We start from the raw sequence: 24820 nt of genomic DNA, 5'->3' as shown, positions 1-24820 counted from the left end.
ATTTGCAGATTTATACCCCGCCCTTCTCTCTGAATCAGAGACTCAGAGCGGCTCACAATCTCCATATCTTCTCCCCCCACAACAGACACCCTGTGAGGTGGGTGGGGCTGAGAGGGCTCTCCCAGCAGCTGCCCTTTCAAGGACAACTCCTGCGATAGCTATGGCTGACCCAAGGCCATTCCAGCAGCTGCAAGTGGAGGAGTGGGGAATCAAACCCGGTTCTCCCAGATAAGAGTCCATTCATTTAACCACAACACCAAACTGGCTCTCACCAAAGGCCATGGCATTCAAAGTACATCTCCTAGCAGTGAGCTTTAAGAAGAAGATGATATTGGTTTTATATCCTGCCCTCCACTCCAGATCTGAGTCTCAGAGTGACTCACAATCTCCTTTACCTTCCTCCCCCACAACAGACACCCTGTGAGGTGGGTGGGGCTGAAAGAGCTCTCACAGCAGCTGCCCTTTCAAGGACAACTCTGCCAGAGCTCTGGCTGACCCAAGGCCATTCCAGCAGCTGCAAGTGGAGGAGTGGGGAATCAAACCTGGTTCTCCCAGATAAGAGTCCGCACACCGTTACAACTGGCTCTCTTTGGCCTTGAAGCAGGCCCAACCCACAAAGGTGCCTTATATCACCGGGATCACGAGAAAACCGTGGCCTAGCTAGCCCAGAATTGCCTACTCTTTTGGGTTCTACTTCTCTGAAGTCTCGGGCAAAGGTCTTTCCTAGCCCCGCTACTCAAGGGACTTGTCACTATAGCTGCCAGGCACTGAACATGCAAAGAACATGAATGCTCATGGGCCACACTCTTTCCAGTTTTAGCTAGGGTGACAAGCTACCCCTCCATCTCTATGGTTTGAGTCCCATATGCCTGGTTTGGGGCAATGAGAATCTCAAGGGAGTCCCACAGACTAATCAATCCATCAGCCCTAGAACTCCTAATCAATTTCCTGAAAGGAGCAGCATCTACCAGCTGCCTGAAACTGAAAATCAGGCTTCTCCCATGCTAGAAGGGACAGAAGGATTGATGCCCTGGCTGCAGAGGGTCTGTGGTCTGATGCTCTGCTGCATTCCCTCAGCCAAAGCCTGCTAGGATGCAGTAGCTCAGCACAGGTCCATCTCTGAGCAGCTCAACCAATGTCCCCAAGCTCAAGAAATTGATCACTTTCTTTTATTATTATTATTATTTACTTACATTTCCCCCCATACTTTTAACAGCATTTTCCAAACAACGGAATCGAAATAAATTACAACTTTCGGGTCTATTAATATTATTTCTTAAAAAATGTTCTAAAGTAAAACAAAGATACTTTAGAAATAAATCATAGATAAATACAAAGCATTGTTTGGAATAATTTCCTTCTGCATGAAGTATTCCAGCACTGGGAACCATACTGCTACCGCTTTTGAGTCATAACTTCTAGGAGATAAGTTTTAAATTTGAATAAGCTAGTTTGGAGTAAATAAAATAGTCCCATAGTTTTAACAACCATTGCTGCGTCGTGGAAGGCTTTTTGTCTAACCAGTTCATGGCAATGACATAGAATCATAGAGTTGGAAGGGACCTTCAGGGTCATCTAGTCCAACCCCCTGCACAATGCAGGAAACTCACAAATACCTCCCTCTAAATCCACAGGATCTTCATTGCTGTCAGATGGCCATCTAGCCTCTGTTTAAAAACCTCCAAGGAAGGAGAGCCCACCACCTTCCGAGGAAGCCTGTTACACTGAGGAATCGCTCTAATAGTCAGGAAGTTCTTCCTAATAGAATCCTAGAGTTGGAAGGGACTTCCAGGGTCATCTAGTCCAACCCACTGCACAATGCAGGAAACTCAGAAACACTTCCCCCTAAATTTACAGGATCTTCAGTGCTGTCAGATGGCCATCTAGCCTCTGTTTAAAAATCTCCAAGGAAGGAGAGCCCACCACCTTCCGAGGAAGCCTGTTCCACTGAGGAATTGCTCTAATGGTCAGGAATCTTTAGCAATGGACAATAGCATTGATATCACTTCCCGTTTAGAGATATCTATATTTAATTGTGTCCAATTTTCTCATAAGATTACTTCAGGTGTGTTAGGTTGATGTACATTTTGTTATTTCTTTTATTTTTCCTATGATTTGCTTCCAGTGATTCTGAATCAGTAGACCTGGCCACCAGCAGTGAATAAAGTTTGCTTCTGACCCAAGTTGTTTTTTGCAGCTTGAGGAATATTGTTTGTCGACCCAAGACATCGTTTTGGGGGATAGATATCACCTGGTCATGAGTTTTATTGTTTGTAGTTGGACAGCAAGAATCTTTGAAGAAAGACTAGCCGACGTCCAAACGCTTTCGCCTTCTGCACCAGACCAAATATATTGAAATCTGCATGCCATTATATTCAAATCTGCATGCCATTGTTTTTGGTAAACCATCAATTTTCTCTCATCTATGTTATTTAGCAATCTATATAATTTGGTTATTAAACCGGGTTTCTGCTCTACATTATTTTTTTTAGTTGAACAAAGCAGGAGTCAAGTGGCACCTTTAAGACCAACCAATTTTTATTTAGAACGTCAGCTTTCATTCTAAATAAAAACTGGTTGGTCTTAAAGGTGCCACTTGACTCCTGCTTTGTTCAACTGCTTCAGACCAACACGGCTGCCCGCTTGGATTATTCTTTAGGAGAGTTTCAAATAGAGTTAAAGGTCAAACTGATCACTTTCGATGCAACTTGGTACCTTCCCAAACGGTGATCGTGCTGCGTTGGCATAGTGATTTCCAAACTGTGATCCAGGATTCCAAAGCAAAGTGTGACTCTTGGATCTCGTGGCTAGCAGAAGGTGGGGTAAAAGAGGGATGACCCAAGAGAAGAGGTTGAAACGCTTAGGGCTCTTTAGCTTGGAGAAACGTCAACTGAGGGGTGACATGATAGAAGTTTACAAGATAATGCATGGGATGGAGAAAGTAGAGAAAGAAGTACTTTTCTCCCTTTCTCACAATACAAGAACTCGTGGGCATTCGATGAAATTGCTGAGCAGACAGGTTAAAACGGATAAAAGGAAGTACTTTTTCACCCAAAGGGTGATTAACATGTGGAATTCACTGCCACAGGAGGTGGTGGCGTCCACAAGCATAGCCACCTTCAAGAAGGGGTTAGATAAAAATATGGAGCAGAGGTCCATCAGTGGCTATTAGCCACAGTGTGTGTGTGTGTGTGTGTGTGTGTGTGTGTATATATATATATATATATATATATATATATATATATATATATATATATATATATATATATATATATATTTGGCCGCTGTGTGACACAGAATGTTGGACTGGATGGGCCATTGGCCTGATCTAACATGGCTTCTCTTATGTTCTTAAGAGGTTCTGGGGCAAATTGAGGTTTGCAGCAGCATAATGTGTGGAATTACTTTACAAATGGGGATTTCCTGATTGGTGGAGGGGGGGGCCAACCATTCTGCCTCCTTTCTGTAGATAGGACTGTTCAACAAGTAGAGACTCTGCCCTCCAAGGAGGGTGCCCGGTGCACTTCTGTAGAATATCGAAGCTTGTAGCTGCCAACACTCCCTGGAGCAGTGGATTCCACGTGTTAATTACTCTTTGGACGTCACGCAGAATCCTACCAGCCTCTATTCCCCATGCCTGTTTTCACAAACTGCTGGCTAACTTCCAAGCTAAACTCACCGTGGCTCGGATGTGTGTCTTTGCCTCTCGGAGTTCCTGCCGTAGCCCTTCCGTCAACGCTGTGACAGCGTATTTTGTGGCACTGTAAAAATGCACGACAGACTGGGGGACCACACTGTGGCCATTCATGCTGTAGAGAAACCAGAAAACAGAGCACGTTGTCAGACCCAGAGACAAGGATAAGACAAGTAGAGTTCAAGATCTTTAATCCAGCATCATGGGCATACACATGCATTGTCGGAACTGGCCTTCCTGCCAGTTCCTAGTGCTTATAAACCTTTGCCCTGACCGTTATAATTCAAGCCAAAGCGCGCCAAGCTAAAGCAGGGGTTTGCGCGGGGTTTCTATTAAGCTTACATCACCCCAGGTGGTGTTATCAGTTCTTGGGTTGCATCTCCTCCAGTTCTCGGCTGCGTAGTAACTAGCCAATTCTCAGACATGCCATCCTCCCTCCCGATAAGCCGCAGCAATGGGATGCTTCAAAGGCAGCATAGCAAAGCACAAGCATAGCGTTATATGTATTAGATACATGCGGCAAGAGGAACAAACTGAAATAAAACAAAATGGAGTGACTCTTGACGCACATCAGGAACACCAATGCAATGCCAAGGAAACCTCCAAGCGACCCCTGAAAAGAATCAGTCCCCGAGACAGAAGTCCACCACACCACCACAAGCTTTTGTGCAGGGGTCCTCAGACTTTTTAAATAGGGGGCCAGTTCATTGTCCCTCAGACTGTTGGAGGGCCGGACTGTTGTGGTGGCTGCCGTTACTGTACAAGGCCGCGGGCCGTCAGTTCTTCGTCTTCTGCATCTCTCTCCCTTCCCCACACCACACACTCCAGCCTGGGAACTCACCTCACCTCGGTATCACCTCACACTCTGTCTCTGCCGCCTCAGCCCAGTGCCGGAAGTGTGCATTGCTAACGCGAGTTTAGGTCGAATGTCACTTCCGGTCTGATTTTGCCATAACCCGGCGGGCCGCATAAACGTCCTCAGCGGGCCGCATCCGGCCCGCGGGCCGTAGTTTGAGGACCCCTGCTTTTGTGGACCGGCTCTTCCTCACACAGCCCAAATCCAGTAAAGGTTCCATGACATACGATACGCCAGGAGTTGGGAGCCGTGGCCTGATTTGGCCCTTCCAGGTCCACCTCCGCTGCCTGCCCCAAGGCAGAGATCCAGAGATGACATCTTTGCATGAATTGATTGATATATAGGGCTTTTTTTTTTGTAGCAGGAACTCCTTTGCATATTAGGCCACACACCCCTGACGAAGCCAATCTTCCTGGAGCTTACAGCAGGCCCCGAACTGAGAGCCCTGTAAGCTCTTGGAGGATTGGCTACATCAGGGGTGTGTGGCCTAATATGCAAAGGAGTTCCTGCTACAAAAAAAGTCCTGTTTATATCCCCCACTTTCCTCACTGGGATTCCCAGTGGCTTCAACACAGAGTGGTTGTCACAACTGCCGCTCTGTGAGGTGAGCCAGGCCCACAGTCACTCAGTAAGCTTTCATGGTAGAAGTGGAGATTCAAGCCCCCGTCACTCCGGGTCCTAGGCTACCTCTCCACCCACCAGACCACACTGGCTCTCAAGACAGTTGTCTCACCACCCATTCCCTCCATCACACCTGTATCAGCCGTTGACATCGAGCTGTGGACTTGATCCTACTTGGTCCTCTCCCTCCCTCCAATATTTTGTGGCCTCCCCCCAGTTTTTCCTCAGACAAAGAAGCAGCCACATCCCTATTGCCTGAGCCACCTGGCCATGCCCTTCTTCGTCGGAGTCAATGTTCCTTCTAAGTTGTGGAGTCTTGTGAGCAAAAAATTCTGCTTTGTGAGCTACTGGCATGAAAGTTGTGAGCTGCTGCATACATTAGTACTCTGGGGGTCAGTTTTCCGGCGCTGAGACAAAAAGGTGTGAGCTGGAGGCTAAATGATTCAGGGGTTGATTTGGCCCTTGTCTAATTCAAAATATACCCCTTGCTCAAAATTAGCTGCCCACCAGGGCCATACATTGTACTTTGCGTGGAAATGATCCTCCTGCATGTGGATCATTTCCTGCTGAGGACTTTTTATGTAGCAGGAACTCCTTTGCATATTAGGCCACACACCCCTGCTGTAGCCAGTCCTCCTGGAGCTTACCGTAGGCCCTGGGATAAGAGCCCTGTAAGCTCTTGGAGGATTGGCTACATCAGGAGTCTGTGGCCTAATGTGCAAAGGGGTTTCTGCTACAAAAAAGCCCTGTTTATATCCCCCATTTCACCCCTCTGGGGAAATGACCGCTGTTTTCTCCCACCTATTAATGTTAATGATATGGCCATCGTCAATGTTTCGCTCCTTCATGGACTGGTATGCTTCGCGGGTGCAGATGCTGACGGCCATGACGTTGACCTGGAAGAGAAGACAGGAAGGGGAAGCTAGAGCCTTCTGGAAGCACAGCGACACTTTTGGCATTCCCTTCTCTCAATGGCTGGTTTTTAGCAAATATCTAAGCTTGTCAATCCATGGGGCAGTTTGGTTCTGCTCTCAAAACACTGAAGGGAGTGCTATGCTAAGAACATAAAAATCCCGATCAGTCCAAAGGTTCCTCTAAGCCCAGTATCCTGTTTCCAACAGTGGTCAGCTGGATGCTTCCGGGAAGCCGACAAGTATGCCATGAAGCTAGCAGCCCTCCCCTTCTTGTTTTATTCAAGATTGCAGAGGCCTCGAACCTTGGAGGCCCCGTCCTGTTTGCAACCGAACTCTCCAGAACGTCCGTCCGTGAGCGGCAGCAGAAAGGTGTTATAGGTAGGCTTTTATGGCCACTCAAGTCAATACCTTAGCAACCTGGCATACGATAAGGCAAGAGTGATGGTAGCACAAAGGATACTAGATAATGCCAGAAAAACTGACTTAAATAACTCACAAAAACGGTGCACCTTTATAGAGTCGTTTCACAAGTTATCTCCCATGCCGTATTTGTTTCACCTAGAAAACCATTAATACAGAAGAGTATTCTCCCTTACGAGGTGGGACGCCCTCCCTTCTGCCGTTACAGAGGGTAGATACAGGAAAATCCCCTATAAAGCTCGTATATGCCTTTGCTGTAATAGAAGACATTGGACGACCCTCTTCCGGCTAGCCTATACCTAGCTTGAGAATTTTAATGTAACTTGCCGGATTTCTTTCTTTTATATACAGTTGATATATTTATTAATATTTATTGATAACCATGGTTTTATCTGTTTTTATCTGTTTTAAATGCTGATCCCTTTATATGTTTAAATACTGTAATTTTGTTGGATCTATCACTGGAAGCCGCCCTGAGCCACTTGTGGGAAGGGCGGGATATAAATCCCAAATAAATAAATAAATAAATTTCTATCCCGCCCTCCACTCCAAACCTCAGAGTCTCAGAGCAGCTCACAATCTCCTTTACCTTCCTCCTCTCTCACAACAGACACCCTGTGAGGTGGGTGGGGCTGAGAGGGCTCTCACAGCAGCTGCCCTTTCAAGGACAACCTCTGCCAGAGCTCTGGCTGACCCAAGGCCATTCCAGCAGGTGCAAGTGGAGGCGTGGGGAATCAAACCCGGTTCTCCCAAATAAGAGTCCTCACACTTAACCACTACACCAAACCGGCTCTCCACTCTGCCCTCTACTCCGAATCTATGCAATCTAATGATGGTATAGAGTCATTAATTCATGTCTTTTATGATTGCAAGGTGTACAGTAAGCATAGGGAATCTCTCCTGCCTTCCATGATTATTCCCCCCACTAGCAGTCAAAAAATATACCAACTTAAAGAACTCCTGGAGGGCAAACATCCTGCAGTTACTCTTAAAATAGCTAAATTTGGTTGATTCACCTTTAGGACGAGAAAATTACTAGTAGCTTAAAATGCCGGAGTACATTTGTTTTAATGGCCATTTCTGTATATTTTTCAATTTTAATGATGTTATAATACTTTTACCATGTTTTTACAGTTAGTTCTTCTTGATATGTATAGATATCCCTTTTGTTTAAGATGTTGGCTTTTGCCGTAAATAAAATCTCTCTCTCTCTCTAATGGTAGGCTGAGGTGAGGACTTGCTGACCAATAAGAGCTGCCTGCAGGCCCACACACAGCGGCAACTTCTTGCAAGCGAAGGAGGGAGTCTGGAGGGATCAGTGGAAGGCGGGGGTGGGTGGGTTGCCTCCTTCCTTCCCAGCTCCCCTCCACCCCTCCCTGCCTCCTTCCCCCCTCCCCAGTTTTCCCCTTCCGGTCTGTTGTCTGCACACAAGATTTCCTCCTGCGAGCTTGGGAGAGTTTGGAAGATATCAGGGGTGGCCAAACGTATTTAATGTAAGAGCCACACAGAATAAACGTCATATGTTTGACAGCCACAAGACATGAACGACAGATGTTTTGAGAGCCACAAAACAGGAAAGCAGGTAGGCAGGCAAATAGATGGGGGTGAAGTGGAAAGAAAGCAACTTTAAATGCATTCTCCAAGTCAACTGATGGAGTGCTAGGGGCTTCATGAGCCGCACAATATATGTGAAAGAGCCACATTTGACACCTGAGCAGCAATATATGCTGCCAGAATACACTAAAATGGCGGACAGATTGTCCAGTAGGAACAATGGGAGAGGCCTGAAAGCACAATGGATATAAAGGCAGCCTGGAATGCCAATGGACTTGGACGGGCTGCACTGAAACACATCACAGCATGGGGGTGGGGGAAGGTTGCAATGAAAATGCGGAACGGATTCTGAATGAAGGTCTCTGGGCCCAGACAGACTGTTCTGGAACTGGAATGACATCCTGCATGGTGGAAGGACAGTCCCTGGGAGCAGCAGAAGTGTTCTGGGACTGGAATGACAGCCCCCAGAGTGGGTGTTCAGCCTCAAGAATTTGTACATTATCTAGAACAGGGGTGGCCGAACTTACCTAACGTAAGAGTCACACAGAATAAACATCAGATGCTTGAGTGCCACAAGGAAGGAAGGAAGGAAGGAAGGAAGGAAGGAAGGAAGGAAGGAAGGAAGGAAGGAAGGAAGGAAGGAAGGAAGGAAGGAAGGAAGGAAAATAGATGGAGGGAGGGAGATGTAGAAAGAAAACAACTTTAACTTTACATGCATTCTCCAAACTACTGGCTGGCTTAGCTTGGAGAAATTATTTAAAGAGACAAATGCCTTCTCCAAGCCGGCCGTTGGGGCCACACAATATGTGTGAAAGAGCCATATGTGGCTCCTGAGCCACAATTTGGCCACTCCGGATCTAGAATGTCTTGTCTAATTCCTTGTTTTCTTTTTTTAAATAGGCAGAGTTCAACGAAATGCACTTCCCTCTTACGACAACCTTCATCACATCCCATACAATTTCTCTGGAAACCCCACCGTTGGAATTAACTTCAAAGGAATTATGAATTTCCAGTTCTATTTCTGAGCAGGCTGTGGGGCCCAATAAAAGCGATTTACTTAGCCCACATGTGTGAGGGTTGTTCTTGGGTGGTGGATTTCAAATAGCATTCAGCCCAAGTGTGGTCAGGTGGATGACAGTCCCTGGAACTAGCTGTATCACAGCGCTGTTACGGAAGGGCTACGGCAGGAATTCCAAGAAACAGACAGAAGTACAAGCCAAGTGAGACCTGGCTGTTTGCTAAGAGCAGCCTGTTCTAACAGACTCTTACCAGCAGGGGGCAGCCTTACTCTGCCCATGAAAACAAGGACTTTTGACAGGTTCAGCAGTCAGAAAGATTTCCTAAGAGCCAGTTCGGAAGGAGCAGAAATGGAGACCACAGAGGCTTTCAAAAGTCTCCAGATTTCTCCATATTCCACAGTACTTGGTCATCGTTCCTAACTGATAGCCAAGCATCAGTGAAATCCTGTCCTTAACGCCAGGGCTTTGTTTCAAATTGCCACATGTGCCCTGTTTGTTTTTAATCCACGTCCTTTCGCCCTCCAAAGTTAACCATGCACTTCAGCACTTGCGTGCGCTAATTAAGAAGCAGTGCATCAAAGGGCCCTAGACACAACCAACAATCCAAGTTGTTTTTGTGCTGTGATTTAATTCAATGCGTCATGATTAAATTGCAGCACAAAATGGGAATATTCCAGGGCTATTTTTGTAGCAGGAACTCCTTTGCATATTAGGCCACACACCCCTGAAGTAGTCAATCCTCCAGGAGCTGACAGGGCTCTTCTTACAGGGCCTACTGTAAGCTCCAGGAGGATTGGCACATCAGGGGTGTGTGGCCTATTATGTAAAGAAGTTCTAGCCAAAAAAACCCCCCTGAATATTACTATGCTATGCTTTAACCAGTCTGCTCAGGAGCACTGGTGAGATGTGAGAAAAAAAGGAAGACCCATTCAGGAAACTGCAGCAACTCGACATCCGTCAATTCCGCAGCTTTAGAAACTCTCAGCATTAAACTGGAAACTCCATGGGCAACAATGTCCCAAGCACAAAACAATGAAATTGGGAGGGGCTCTCTCTCGGCTTGGCAGGCAGAAGGTCCCAGGTTCAATCCCCGGCATCTCCAGTGGAAAGAACCTGGCCATAGGGGATGCGAGAGACATCAGACTAGAGACCCTGGAGAGCGGCTGCCAGTCTGAGCAGACAATACTGGCCTTGATGGACCCAGGGTCTGACTCAGTACAAGGCAGCTTCATGCGTTCATGTCTTAAGGGATATCTATTCATCCATACTCCCACCAAGATGTGGAATTCCAACAGGAGCTCCTTTGCATATTAGGCCACACACCCCTGATGTAGCCAATCCTCCAAGAGCTTACAAAAGAGAGCCTTGTAAGCTCTTGGATGATTGGCTACATCAGGGGTGTGTGGCTTAATATGCAAAGGAGCTCCTGATAGAATTCCGCCCCCACTCCTTCCCACCCATCCATCACTTAACTGAGAGGTACACCTGGAGACCAAAGCATCAGGCTTAGAAGCTTTTCTAGTGAGTGTCCACAGGATCTGGTTAGGGGGTAAAGAGGAAGATGGCAAGAGGCCCTGTTTGGTGTAGTGGTTAAGTGCGCAAACTCTTATCTGGGAGAACCGGGTTTGATTTCCCACTCCTCCACTTGCAGCTGCTGGAATGGCCTTGGGTCATCCATCACTCTCGCAGAGTTGCCCTTGAAAGGGCAGCTTCTGGGAGAGCTCTCTCAGCCCCACCCACCTCACAGGGTGTCTGTTGTGGGGGAAAAGATAAAGGAGATGGTGAGCGATGCTGAGACTGATTTCCCACTCACCTTATACCACTCTCGCATTCCTCTTCTCAGCAGGACTTTCTTCCAATTTCCCACTATCTGCCCCAGGACTGCAGCAGGCATCGACATTTTCGTGCAGCAAACACAAACTGGTTTTTAGCGGTTTCTGTTTGCTGCGCGAAAACGCCGACGCTGGCTGCAGCCCCGGGGCAGATAGTGGGAAATCGGAAGGAAGCCTGCTGAGAAGAGGAACGTTAGAGCGGCGTAAGGTGAGTGGGAAATCGGCATGAGATTCAGAGTGGAGGGTGGGGTATAAATCCAGTATCATCTTCTTCAACGAGAGCAGACAAGAGGACTTTATGGGGTTGTGAGGACTCAAAGAGAACCGATGAAGCTGAGGGACAGGAGAGTCAAGACAGAGAAGAAAGTACTTCTTTTATCTGTGGTGGGATCTCCAAAAAAATGGCTGATCCGATATTATGAAGGGGAGTGGTGGTATGCAAACTATCACCTCAAATTCCTGCACGCAACAGGGTCGTTGGTGGGTAAGACGCTGAGGAACTGAGCAAAGGGCAAGCCGTAGTGCTTGGGAGTTCCCGAAGGGACTTTGCCCCGAGCCTTTGAGCCTCAGTGTCATAAATCAAGAGAGGAAATGGGGTAGAGGCAAAATCCCAGCTAATTTTTAACTGAGTCTATCGAACTGAGCCGGAGCCCACACTCCTGGCCCAACCCCTGACTTCCACAAGGCAAAGGGCTCCTTAACCACCTCCTGCCCAGGCGGAGGCAGGGGAGGGGGAACCAACAGTAACCACAGAGGCTTTGGCCAATTTCTTCTCTCATTCTCATAACCCACCTTTCTCCCCCAGTAGCCTACTACAGTTCTCTTCCCCTCCATTTTCTCCTCACAAAAACCCTGAGAGGTAGGTTAGGCTGACTAGCTAGATGGCGGAGCTGTGGCTCAGTGGCAGAGGGTTCCCAGGTTCAACCCCCAGCATCTCCAGTTAAAATGGACCAGGCAGGAGGTGATGGGAAAGACCTTTTCTGCCTGAGACCCTGGAGAGCCCCTGCCGCTCTGAGAAAACAAGACTGACCTGGAGGGACCAAGGGGGTCTGATTCAGCAGAAGCAGGAATGCACACAAACAGTTCTGGAGGGCTTGGTGTCCGGGGGTGTGGCCTAATATGCAAATGAGTTACTGAAGGGCTTTTTCAACCAAAAAAACCCTGTGTGAAACAATGGTGGTGGGGAGTGTGTGGCCTAATATGCAAATGAGTTCCTGCTGGGCCTTTTCTACCAAAAAACCCTGTGTGAAACAATGGTGAAATATGGGGTGTGGCCTAATATGCAAATGGGGTCCCTGGGAACTGAGGTCATGCTGGGGACCAACTTGGAACCCCTGAGGACAGTCTGAGCCCCTCCCCTCGGATGCCAGCTGCCAACCCCATACGGGATTCACCTCCAGCAATCTTGTTTATTTATTTATTTGGGGACCCCCGAATACCTCGCTACAGGTCTCCTCTCCGCTTGAGAGCCAGTTAGGTGTTGTGGTTAAAAGTGGTGGGCTCTAATCTGGAGAACTGGGTTTGATTAAGTTAGAACGGATAAAAGGAATCCCTTCCTCACCCAATGGGTGATCAACACATGAAATTCACTGCCACAGGAGGTGGTGGCGGCTACAAGCATAGCCAGCTTCAAGAGGGGATTGGATAAGCATATGGAGCAGAGGTCCATCAGTGTCTATTAGCAACAGCGTATCATTGGAACTCTCTGTCTGGGGCAGTGATGCTCTGTATTCTTGGTGCTTGGGGGGAGCCAACAGTGGGAGGGCTTCTAGTGTCCTGGCCCCACTGATGGACCTCCTGATGGCACCTGGTTTATTTGGCCACTGTGTGACACAGAGTGTTGGACTGGATGAGCCATTGGCCTGATTCAACATGGCTTCTCTTATGTTCTCCTGATTCCCCTTTCCTCCGCATGAAGCCAGCTGGGTGACCTTGGGTCAGAGTTCTCTCAGCCCCACCTACACAGGGTGTCTGTTGTGGGGAGAGAAAGGGAATAGTCTTCCTAATCCCCAGGTCCCAGCAGGGGATCCCCAGTTTTTATAGACTTCCCCCCCCCCGCCCCCACAGTCACCATGTACCTCCGGCTCCGGCAGATTTAGAAACCTGCAAACAGGTCCGTTTTTAAAATGTGTGCCTTTAAAGCTGAGCAGGAAGCAGGAAACAGGAAGCGCTTCATGGGAAAGGGTCAGTAACAGTTTTGTTAGAGAACAGCCCCTCCCTTTGCTTTGCTTTCATTTTCAGAGCAAGGAAAGTTGTGCAGGAACCAGACCCAGTAAGCGTTTGTGTGTGTGAGAGAGGGAGGGAGCAGGGGATTCCCTGGTTTGGAGGGCCTCCCCCTGCTTTAGAAAGTGTGGGGGAGGGAAATGTCTACTGGGAACTCTCTTATTCCCTATGGAGAACAATTCCCATAGGGAATAATGGGGAATTGATCAGTGGGTATCGGGGGCTCTGGGGGGGCTGTGTTTTGAGATAGAGGCACCAAAATTTTAGTATAGCATCTAGTGTCTCTCCCCAAAATTCCCCCCAAGTTTCGAAACGATTGGACCAGGGGGTCCAATTTTATGCGCCCCAAAAGAAGGTGTCCCTATCCTTCATTATTTCCTATGGAAGGAAGGCATTTAAAAAGGTGTGCTGTCCCTTTAAATGTGATGGCCAGAACTCCCTTTGGAGATCTATTATACTTGTCACACCCTTTTCCTGGCTCCACCCCCAAAGTCTCCTGGTTCCACCCCCAAAGTCTCCTGGCTCCACCTCCAAATTCCCCAGATATTTCTTGAATTGGACTTGCCAACCCTAGAAGGGAAGGAGATTGTAAGCTGCTCTGAGACTCAGAGTGAAAGGTGGGATATAAATTCCCAGTCTCTTCTTCTCATTCTTCTCCTCTTCCTCCTCCTTTTTCTCCTCTCAACCATCCTTTGAGGGGGGCCAGGCTGAGCGCATGTGACTAGCCCAAGGTCACCCAGCAAGCTTCCATGGCAAAGTGGGGGGGGCGTTCAAATTTGGGTCTCCCAGATCCAAGTCTAAGACTCTCACCACTGCACCAGACTGACTCTTCCTATGGTTTATCACAGACGGAGGAAGTGAAAGATCTAGTAGCTACCAAGTCACAGAATTAGGTGGTTTTGCATAGCCACAAGGCAGAGCTCTCCCTGCCTGGGCATTAAAGGCTCGTGGATAAAGCCTCGTGACCCCAGCTCTCTGCCAGCTCCCAACCACATTAGACAACAGCAAGCCAGCTGTGTGACTTCCAAGGCTACATGTCGCATTTCACAGGCTGGTCTCTACCAGACACTGTTGCCATCATGCCGTGCTTGTGGGCTTCCCAGAAACATTCACTTGATTGTTCTTGGAAACACAATTCTGGACTGCACAGAGCGTTTGTTTCAGCTGCTTAGCCAACCAGTTTCCGTGACCTGCTAGCTTTCTGCATGCAAGAACAGTTTTTATGGACGTAAGTTAGTGAACAGCATACGAATTGTTGTGCTTCAGAAATCAGATAACTTAAACAATGAGCCTTTCGAAAATATCCCCTCACGTAGAAAACTACACTGCCCTAATGTTCTCCTTGAGAAGCTAGCTTTCTACACAAAGGGAACTTTTTTCCATATGGAGGAGGAAGCCATCACGAAAGCCTTCGCTTTCTCATCTGAAGCAAAACAGCGCACGCCTCTTTCACCTCAAACTTCCTCGCTTTCACCTCAAGTCCGACTTCCCTCCTACTCACATCCAGCATCGTCCTCCAGCCCTCCGTCTTGCCGGACAGCAAGGGCTCCGGCCGGGCCAGTCCGGCGTTGTTGATGCAGACGTCCACCCCCTGGTGGAGGGTCTTGATGGCCGAGAACATGGAGATGATCTCCTCTTCGACGGAGAGGTCACACTTGTATGGAATGAGGGTGCCCGGGAATCCGGCACTCTGGCACTCCGCAGCCAGTTTCTAGAACAACAAAACAGGAGCGGAAGAGGTCAGAAGGCAATTCTGCTGGAGGGGCTGAAAGCAGCCGAGCATTTTGCAAAGAAACAAAATACGTTAAATATATGAAAGTGACTGGCTGATATTCATTTCCTTGCTTCATTTATACCTTGTTTTTCTTCCCAACAGGAACTTAGCGGCTTGCAGGGCTTTTTTTGTAGCAACAATTCCTTTGCATATTAGGCCACACACCCCTGATGTAGCCAGGCCCTGAATTCAGCAGGAGCTCACAGGAGCGCAGCTCCTGAACCATTCTGAGGCTCTCCTCCTCCCCACCTACTTTGTCCATTGAACAGTAGGTGCAGCTGCATAACTGCCCCTGGATTAGGAGAGTGGGCAGCCAGCCAGCCACCAGGAGCTTTGCCACGCCCCCAGCAGCCCCCATTAACCCCTGGAGAAGCCCATGCCACCCTTTCGCCACTTCTTATGTGATTTTGGGTGATGGGTGGCTTGCTGGCCTCTTGACTGTTGAGGGGGGGCAGCCCAGGAGAGCCCCAGGTGAGCGAGGCCTGCTTGGGCTGACTGGATCTCTAGCCAGGCCAAGGAGTCCTCGCTCGCCTAGGGTTCTCCCTTCTTGCATCGGGTTGCTTTTGGCTGGTGGGGGGGCTGCATATGCTCCACCACCTATTTTTCTACAAAATGATCCCTGTTTGTAGCCAATCCTCCATGAGCTTACAGTAGGTGCTGGAATAAGAGCCCTGTAAGCTCTTGGAGAACTGGCTACATAAGAGGAGTGTAACCTAATATGCGAAGGAGTTCCTGCTACAAAAAAAAGCCCTGGGCTTACAGCCTTCCCCTCTCCTCCACATTATCCTCCTAAAAATCATGAGAGGTAGTTTAGGCTGAGAGCATGTGACTGGCCAAATGTCACCCAGTGAGCTTTCAATGGCAGTGAAGATTCGAATCTGGGTCTCCCAGAGAGTCTGATACTCTAGCCACTGCACCACGCTGACATCTGAAGAAATGGATTTTAAAATCAGGTTTAAAAACCGGACTGCAGGCAAAGATCAGTCTGGCTATTTCATACCAGAGAGAGAAGTCAGTCAACACCAAACCCACTTCCTTTCCCCTGCCTTTCCTTTCAGTCCATATATTCCCCCTCCTTTTTCTTCCAGCCAACAGCAGAACATGTCCCAATGCCTTTGGCAAGCTCCTTGTCCCTTACCCCCTTGACCTCCCAGCTCCTGCATCTTCTCCAAGAACTGCCCTTTGGCTTTCCAATCCACAATGTCACAAACTCTTTCACCAAAAAGAAATTAACATCTCTCTTCTTGGGGGGTGGGGAACGACTCCAAATAATTTGCAACTTTTCAAAACTCTCTTGCTATCTCTTGCGGTTTTTTCCTTTGAACGGACTCGATGTTTCCACATCGTCGTTGAAAGGAATCAGAACAAAGCACGGCTCCTCTCATCCTCCATGACAACTCTGCGAGGTAGGCCAGGCAGAGAGAGTGACTGGCTCAAGGTTACTTTCCATAGTTGTATGCATTTTGAACCCAGGTCTTGCCAGTCTTAGGGTGCATTCACGCTACATTAAATAATGTGTTTTGCAACTGAATTTTTGCTATTCTTACACAGTAAAAAATCCAGTTGTAAAATGCATTATTCAGTGTAGTGTGCATGCACCTTAATCTATCACTGTAGCCACAGTGGCCACAAAATTTGGAGTAGTTGGGAGGGGTTAAAATGTGAATTCAGCAGGGGGTTTTTTTGTAGCAGGAACTCCTTTACATATTAGGCCACATCCCTCTTATGTAGCTAACCCTCCAAGAGCTTACAGGGCTCTTCTTACAGGGCCTACTGTAAACTCTTGGAGGACTGGCTACATCACGGGGTGTGGCCTAATATGCAAAGGAGTTCCTGCTACAAAGAAAGCCCTGAGTTCAGGACACAGGTTTTGGAACTGAATTCTGACCTCAAAATCCACAGTTTAATCGATAGGAAATTAGTCAGCTGTCAAATGAAGGAAAAGTGGCAAATTCTCATTCCCTGAGGGAACACTCCAACAATTTCCCAGGGAGGGTGAAAGTAAGAACATAAGAGAAGCCATGTTGGATCAGGCCAATGGACCACCCAGTCCAACACTCTGTATCACACAGTGTGTGTGTGTGTGTGTATATATATATATACACACACACACACACACCGTAGCTAATACCCACTGATGGACCTCTGCACTATATTTTTATCCAATCCCCTCTTGAAGCTGGCTATGCTTGTAGCCGCCGCCACCTCCTGTGCCAGACCCCAATATAGAGATGGGTATGACGAGATGCTAAGACCAAGACAACCAGACCTATGTCTCCAACCTATCTTGCCACACTGTGGGCAGTGCCCTCCCCTCAATTTGGACATTTATCACATTTTTACACACACACCCTTTCTTCCAAGGACCTATTCTCACAACCACCCTCTCTGAACTGTACCAAAGGACGTACTTTTTCACACAGAGCACAGCTAACCTGTGGAACCCACTGCCACAAGATATAATGACAGGCATCAGCTTGGACAGTTTTAAAGAGGAACTGGACAAATTCAAAGGGGACCAAAGCCACTGATCAGCTACAATTGACATTATATTTGCCCAATCCATCACCAGTTCTGATACCAGCTGAGGTACCCACACTTTCTTATCATATCTCAGGAAGACTCCCATGTTTCAGCAGTGTTGGGTGGTTTCTTTTTTTTAAGCTTAAGAGCATGTGACAATAAGCACTGAACTGTTTTCCTCAGGGCTGAAGCCACATCCCCCCTGCCCCTGGATATCCATTCTGAGTGAGGGCCCTACATTGGACATTGCTTCCCCTCAGCTAGGTGGCATTGTGATGTTTGCCATAAACTAGCCAAATAGCAGAAAAAGGTCCCCTCAGGAAACCAGGAAAGTAATGCCGAGGCACCGCAAATCAGAAATGCTAAGAAGGGTAACTCCTAAAAAGGGAATGGAATCGTTCAGGCCACTCAAAAGCTCACTTTAGAACCACCAAATTTCCATTTAGACATCTGGCAAAACCTGTCCGAGAGAACCTGTTAATTACCACACAAGCCGTCATAAGAACATATGAGAAGCCATGTTGGATCAACCTGATGGCCCATCCAGTCCAACACTGTGTCACACAGTGGCCAAATTTATACACACACACACACACACACCGTGGCTAATAGCCACTGATGGACCTCTGCTCCATATTTTTATCCAATCCCCTCTTGAAGCTGGCTATGCTTGTAGCCGCCGCCACCTCCTATGGCAGTGAATTCCACCAGATAGCACCAAGAGTTACTTCCTACACTGCTCGCATTACCAGTGAATATACTATCTTGCCTGCTGGTTCAAGCCCTCTGTCCGAGCCCTGCCCTGTGTTCCCCTGTCTGAAGCCGGTGACCCAGAGACAGGATACTCTCTGTCAGGACCGGATTAACAATTAGGCCAAGTAGGCTCTGGCCTATGGGTAGGCTTCCCAACCCTCCCGCCCTGGCGGGGGGCCCCGAATTTCCACCCTCTTCCCCCGCTCCCCCCAAAAATGGAAGCGGGGGGAGAGGGGGGAAACGGCGCCGAGCCGCCGGATCCTGGAGCCAGCGAGGCCGCCGCGCCACTGCCGCCCCCTCCCCGCCCACCGCAGTTTCTCCTCCGAGATGGGCCCAGGCTGAGCCACAGCGAGCGGAGAAGAGGCGGCAGCTGCGGGGCGGCTCGCCACGCTCCCCGGCGCCGTTTCCCCCCTCCCCCCTAGCTCCACCCCAGTGTCTCCTGGCTCCACCCCCAAAGTCTCCTGGCTCCACCCCCAAAGTCCCCAGATATTTCTGGGGTTGGATTTGGCAACCCTACCTATGGGCCCCCACACTTTTAGGGGCCCCGGGCTGGCTTCCCCCCCATTTTTCCTCCTGCTTGCAGCCCTCCCAGCCTGCACACGCAGCCAACAACTGAGCCCCTCTTTGCCTGACTCGCCTGGTGTGGCTGCTGTTGGCATCGTCGCCAAGTTTGCCTCTCTCTGCCGCTCCCCTGCAGCTTTGACAAAGGGGCTTTTAAGAAGGTGCCTGCAGGCTGCAGCAGGGGCCGCAGGCAAGGGGGTGGGTGCTCAGACTGTGATATAATTTGTGATGGGGCAGGGCCCCCCCACATTTTGACTGCCTAGGGGCCTCCACAGGGTTTAGTCTGGCCTGCTCTCCATGGTGGCCCCTCATCTTTGGAAAGCTCTTCCCCACCCTTGAAACTTCTCTGAGGACTACCCGACTGTCAAAATCTCCTTACCAAAGCTTTTAATGGACATTTGAATCTCATCCTGGTTGCATTACGGAATTTTTATGAATACTTCTAACTTCTGGAATGGTGCAGGAAGCGGTTAGAAACAAATGTATAGCCTGTTCTTATTTTTTCTACTTTCATTCTTTGGAAAGGTGACCTCTAAATCTTTGACACGAATCAACAAGCGCCACAGAAGGGGTGACCAAAGGACGATCAGGGCCCAGCACCCGCCCATCCTGCCTCCAGCTAGCCAACATTTATATTGCTTTCATTGTCCTTGGTCCTCACTTCTGATTTGTGTAAGTCACTTCCTGAGCCAATTTGAACAGCTAAGTGAATTAATAGATGATGTGTGTGCCTAGACACATAAAATAAAAATACAGTAACTAAATATTATCAAACTATGCACTGCTCTAAACCAAAAACCAGTCAACTGATAACTCTGAATGTCAGATACTGCCTAGAAAGCCTTAATGAAGTGAAGATTCCTGCAATTCTTATGATTTATTTACAAAATATACCGGTATGTCCCAGTTTTCTGCCCTCCGAAGGGCCACCCAGGCAGCTAACTAATTAAAACGTACATCATAAAATCACATTTAAAAACCATTAATAACAACCTTCCCCAAAGCACACATGCACATCATTAAAACAAATTAAAATAGTTAACAGAAGCGGTGCTGCTTGATTTTTGGTCATTATGTCCAATAGATTCTCACAAAAAAGAGATCACCCTGATGCTATTCTCAAAAGCGAAGACACAAATTGCTGCTAAATGGAAACCTAAAAATGTGCCCACAATTCAAACGTGGTATTCTAAAATCTGGGATGATTTTATTCAAAGTAAACTAGCTTTTTCCCTTGCTTATATTTCACCTTATATGTATGAAAAGAAATTTATTCAACCTTAGTTTCTGGTCATTTCATTTTTGATCGATGAGTTTTTGCCCTCCAAACCTTTGTATGCTTCTATGATTTATATTTGACTGCGGATATAGTGAATCTACAATTGTCCAAATATAAAATCCTCTTGTACTTGGTTTGTCAGAGAAATGCATTTCATTATGTTAGTGCTGTTTAATGTTTTAGAATCACAGGACTGACTATAATAAGTTATTCTGTATTATGTTTAATTATGTTGATGTTTTTTCAATAAAAAAATTAAATGTGAAAAAAAAACAAAGTTAAAATACATACAAAAACATAAAAGAAGAAGACGACATTGGATTCATACCCCGTCCTATACTCTTAATCTCAGAGTCTCAGAGCGGCTAACAATCTTCTATATCTTCCTCCCCCAAAACAGACACCCTGTGAGGTGGGTGGGGTTGAGAGAGCTTTTACAGCAGTTGCCCTTTCAAGGACAACTCCTACCAGAGCTATGGCTGACCCAAGGCCATTCCAGCAGCTGAAAGTGGAGGAGTGGGGAATCAAACCCGGTTCTCAACCACTATACCAAACAGCAATTAGGACATTGGTCAGGAAGCAGGGATCACTGAGAGAATGCCAAACATAACAAAAAAAAGTCTTCATCAGTAGGTGGAAGAGGCAATCAAAGGGGACAGACTACCTCCTTGGGGAGAGACTTTCAGAGCTTTGGAGCCATGACTGAGAAGGCCCTCTCCTGGATTCTAAGAAACTATTCCTGTAACTGGGCAAGGAAACAGGATGCTAACAAGATGGAGCATTCAAGTAAGGAGGGAGAGGATGCAGGATGTCCTTTTACTCTCCCCTTGCAACTGGTTCCCACAAAGGCAAATGACTGTCTCTGTGGCCAGAGGAATGAATAAAGGTAAAGGTAGTCCCCTGTGCAAGCACCAGTCATTTCCGACTCTGGAGTGACGTTGCTTTCATGTTTTCATGGCAGACTTTTTATGGGGTGGTTTGTCATTGTCTTCCCCAGTCAAGCTGGGTTGAATACTGACCTCGGAAGGATGGAAGACTGAGTCAACCTCGAGCCGGCTACCTGAACTCAGCTTCCGCCGGGATTGAACTCAGGTCGTGAGCAGAGCTTGGACTGCAGTACTGCAGCTTTACCACTCTGCACCATGGGGCTCTTGATTGTTGGATAATTATCAGCAGTGTTCCCTCTAAGCTGAGTTAGTGTGAGCTAGCTCACAGCTTTTTAGCCTCCAGCTCACACCTCTTTGTCTTAGCTCAGGAAGGACGGCCCCAGAGCAAATTAATTCATGCAGCAGCCAGATCACTCACTCACAACGTTAATGCCAGTAGCTCTCAAAGTAGAATTTTCACTCACAAGACTCCGCAACTTAAAGGGAGTATTGATTATCAGCAACAGAATATACAAGCGTTGACATTTCCACAGAACTCTTTGTCACGAGTCTGGCATAACTCAAACATTGCTGCCTTTCTCCCAACAAGAGAAAGAGAGCCAGCACTATTCTCCCACCCGCTGAAAGCTAGAAGAAGGATGCATGGAAAGGCCTTATTAGAGCTTCCACACTGACAGGGGGAATCTTAAAAGTTTCATTTTATAAAAAAAAATGTAAATGCCCAAAAGCAACCTCTGGGAAGAGAAAGAATCCCAGAGCAATCAAACCTCCAGCCACGAGTTCTGTAAGTACCTCAGCTTTATTCAGGGAATTAGGAGCGTTATTCCCCTGCGACTGATTAATCTCGCCCACTGAAATGCTAAATGTTCTGGCACCGATTCAGCAAAGCACTCTGGAGCAAATTAAGGTCCATCACCCACCATTACAGTATTGATTGGAATTGGGGGCCGGGGGAGGAGGTAAGATTGTCTGATCCTGCACTTTTGAAGTCAACTCACTTTCCACCCGAAAGCAGACAACCAAGTCAGCAACAAAGACCTAGATGTGAGTGAGAATTTATTTTGAAGGCCAAGGACTGATCGTGCTGATCAAGAACTGATCAAGCCTGGTCACCAGTGGTAAGGAACAGTTGTTCCTAGGTGACCAGGCAAAATCAGATCCGGGTCTGGGGGGACCAGACACATGGTGCCCTCCAATTCACCCCACAAGTCCATTGCGTAGGGATTGATGGTATCGCTTTACTCTGCTCTGGTAAGACCTCACCTGGAGTATTGTGTTCGGTTTTGGGCACCACATTTTAAGGATATAGATAGACAAACTGGAACGGATCCAGAGGAGGGCGACGAAGATGGTGAGGGCTCTGGAGACCAAGTCCTATGAAGAAAGGTTGAAGCAGCTGGGCATGTTTAGCCTGAAGAGGAGACAGCTGAGAGGTGATATGATCACCATCGTCAAGTACTGGAAGGGGATGGTATTGAATTGTTTTCTGTAGCCCCAGAAGGTAGGAACAGAACAAATGGGCTGAAATTAAATCAAAAGAGTTTCTGGCTCAACATTTAGGAAGAACTGCCTGACCGTTAGAGAGGTTCCTCAGTAGAAAAGGCTTCCTCGGGAGGTGGTGGGCTCTCCTTCCTTGGAGGTTTTTAAATAGAGGTCATCTGATAGCAATGAAGATCCTGTGAATTTAGGGGGAGGTGTTTGTGAGTTTCCTGCATTGTGCAGGGGGTTGGACTAGATGACCGTGGAGGTACCTTCCCACTCTCTTATTCTGATTGGCACATTCTGACCCCTACATACTACTTTAAGCCCCCTCAAATCTGAGTCGCCCCCTGTTCCTACTCCAGCACTCATTTATCTGTAGTTGTCTTTGGGAACTGGCCCTACTCTTTGGATTCTGTGCTAGTTTTGTACATCTTCTGATGCTTGGATGGATTATTATTAGTCTGTGCTGCTGTCAGTGGATCCTTTGGATCACCCTTCATCGTTTTACATTGGGTTTTTATGGCCATGCTGGTTTTTGTGCCTTTCAAATTACTCTTTATATTATCAACTATTTGGTGACTTTTCATTTGTTCCGTTTGGAATGATCACAAGCCATTCGAAACGGTTTTCTGGAGCAGCCAATAACTCCAAGAACTAAGTATAATAACAACCGCCAACATGCAAAACCTTCCCTCATCTATGCCGTTTTGTACAATTGATCCCTGATGATGGCAAGAACACAGAATGCTTAAATTCGCTTCAGGTATTGCAGACCAGGGATCAACCAATAACGTCTGTTCCATGGCCAAAGCAATTTGTCTTGCTGATCTTCATTGAGGTTTTTTTTCCCCCTTCAACAAAACATTCAATTACTGTGCAACTCCGTCTTGTTTTGTCAGCCTTCTTGGAATAAAAGCTGCACTATCCTGGAGGGATTTCAGCAGCAGTGGGACCAAACTGCATGGGCAGATCTGCAGTCCCTGTCTAGAGGTTTGAGTCTGTTCCTTCTCTCTCATTTTTTCAGCTTCTCTAATCAGACAGGTTCTTCCTTTAAAGCTGCTAATGTTTGATGTATTTCTGGCCTTTTTTGCTGGCTCTTTGGACTGTGTGCCATGCTGTGTTGTGGTATCAGGTATGTGCACTATCATCCATTTCTTGGGAAAGGGCTTTACGTTTTGCTGGTTGCCCCAGTGCTGCAGTGAATGAATTTCCTCTGTAATGCCCTCTACATGGGGCTTCCCTTGACTCTGACTCGGAGACTGTAGCTAGTGCAGAATGCTGCAGCACGGTTGTTAATGGGACTCCCACGATGGGAGCACATTCAACCAGTGTTGAAGGAGCTGCACTGGCTGCCTATTGCGTACCGAGTCCGTTTCAAAGTGCTGGTATTGACTTTTAAAGCCCTATATGGCCGAGGACCATCTATCTAAGGGACCCAGAGAGCACTGCATTCGGGAACTCAAAATCTATTGTCCATCCCTGGACCAAGGGAAGCCAGACTGGGCTCTACATAGGCCAGGGCCTTTTCAGTGGTAGCACCAATGCTGTGGAATGCTCTCCCTGAAGCCATAATTCTGCAGGGCTTGTTAAACCGAACTTTTTAAACAGGCCTATAGTAACTAGTGGGAGAAGGCTGCCTCTTCTATACTGCTGGGCGATTCCACTAGAAAGACCACCAACAGATAAATTGTATATTCAGTATAAGAACATAAGAGAAGCCATGTTGGATCAGGTCAATGGCCCATCCAGTCCAACACTCTGTGGTATATACATACTGTGGCTAATAGCCACTGATGGACCTCTGCTCCATATTTTTATCCAATTCCCTCTTAAAGCTGGCTATGCTTGTAGCCACCACCACCTCCTGTGGCAGTGAATTCCACACATTAATCACCCTTTGGGTGAAGGACTTCCTTTTATCCGTTTTAACCTGACTGCTCAGCAATTTCATGGAATGCCCACGAGTTCTTGTATTGTGAGAAAGGGAGAAAAGTACTTCTTTCTCTACTTTCTCCATCCCATGCATAATATTGTAAACCTCTGTCACTCCGCAGGCGACGTTTCTCCAAGCTAAAGAGCCCCAAGCGTTTTAACCTTTCTTCATAGGGAAAGTGTTCCAAACCTTTAATCATTCTAGTTGCCCTTTTCTGCACTTTTTCCAATAGCACCAATACTTTGTTTTAAGTTGAGATGTTGGTTTTATCATGATTGTTAGCCGCCTCAGTCCATTTGGAATGGGCGGGATATAAACCGAAAGTAAATAAATAAAATTCATAATTCTTCCATTGCAAGAACTGGCTCTGCTTCCTGCAATGCTGACAAAGGGAATGATGCTAAAAAGGGAGGGGGAACAGGTGCTCTCAAACCGGCTCTGAGGAGATCGTTTGGCCAGCCATAGCAAGACCTTGCCAACCCAGAGCAAGCTGGG

The 24820-nt window shown here is 47.4% G+C and overlaps 1 protein-coding gene across 1 annotated transcript in view; it reads right to left on the bottom strand.

The window, feature by feature from the left end:
• The window catches only part of DHRS11 (dehydrogenase/reductase 11), a 55518-nt gene that overhangs the window by 4889 nt on the left and 25809 nt on the right, over positions 1–24820 (bottom strand). The window contains exons 2-4 of the mRNA XM_060259142.1: positions 14635–14844; positions 5973–6067; positions 3680–3809 (exon numbers count right to left, since the gene is read on the bottom strand). Of these exons, the coding sequence (XP_060115125.1) occupies positions 3680–3809; positions 5973–6067; positions 14635–14844 (435 nt within the window). The remainder of the gene's footprint in view (positions 1–3679; positions 3810–5972; positions 6068–14634; positions 14845–24820) is intronic.

The sequence above is a fragment of the Heteronotia binoei genome, chromosome 18 (genome assembly GCF_032191835.1).
Source record: "Heteronotia binoei isolate CCM8104 ecotype False Entrance Well chromosome 18, APGP_CSIRO_Hbin_v1, whole genome shotgun sequence".
Lineage (NCBI taxonomy): Eukaryota > Metazoa > Chordata > Lepidosauria > Squamata > Gekkonidae > Heteronotia > Heteronotia binoei.
Note: the sequence above shows the minus strand (reverse complement) of the source record. Positions and strands in the feature narration are given on the sequence as shown.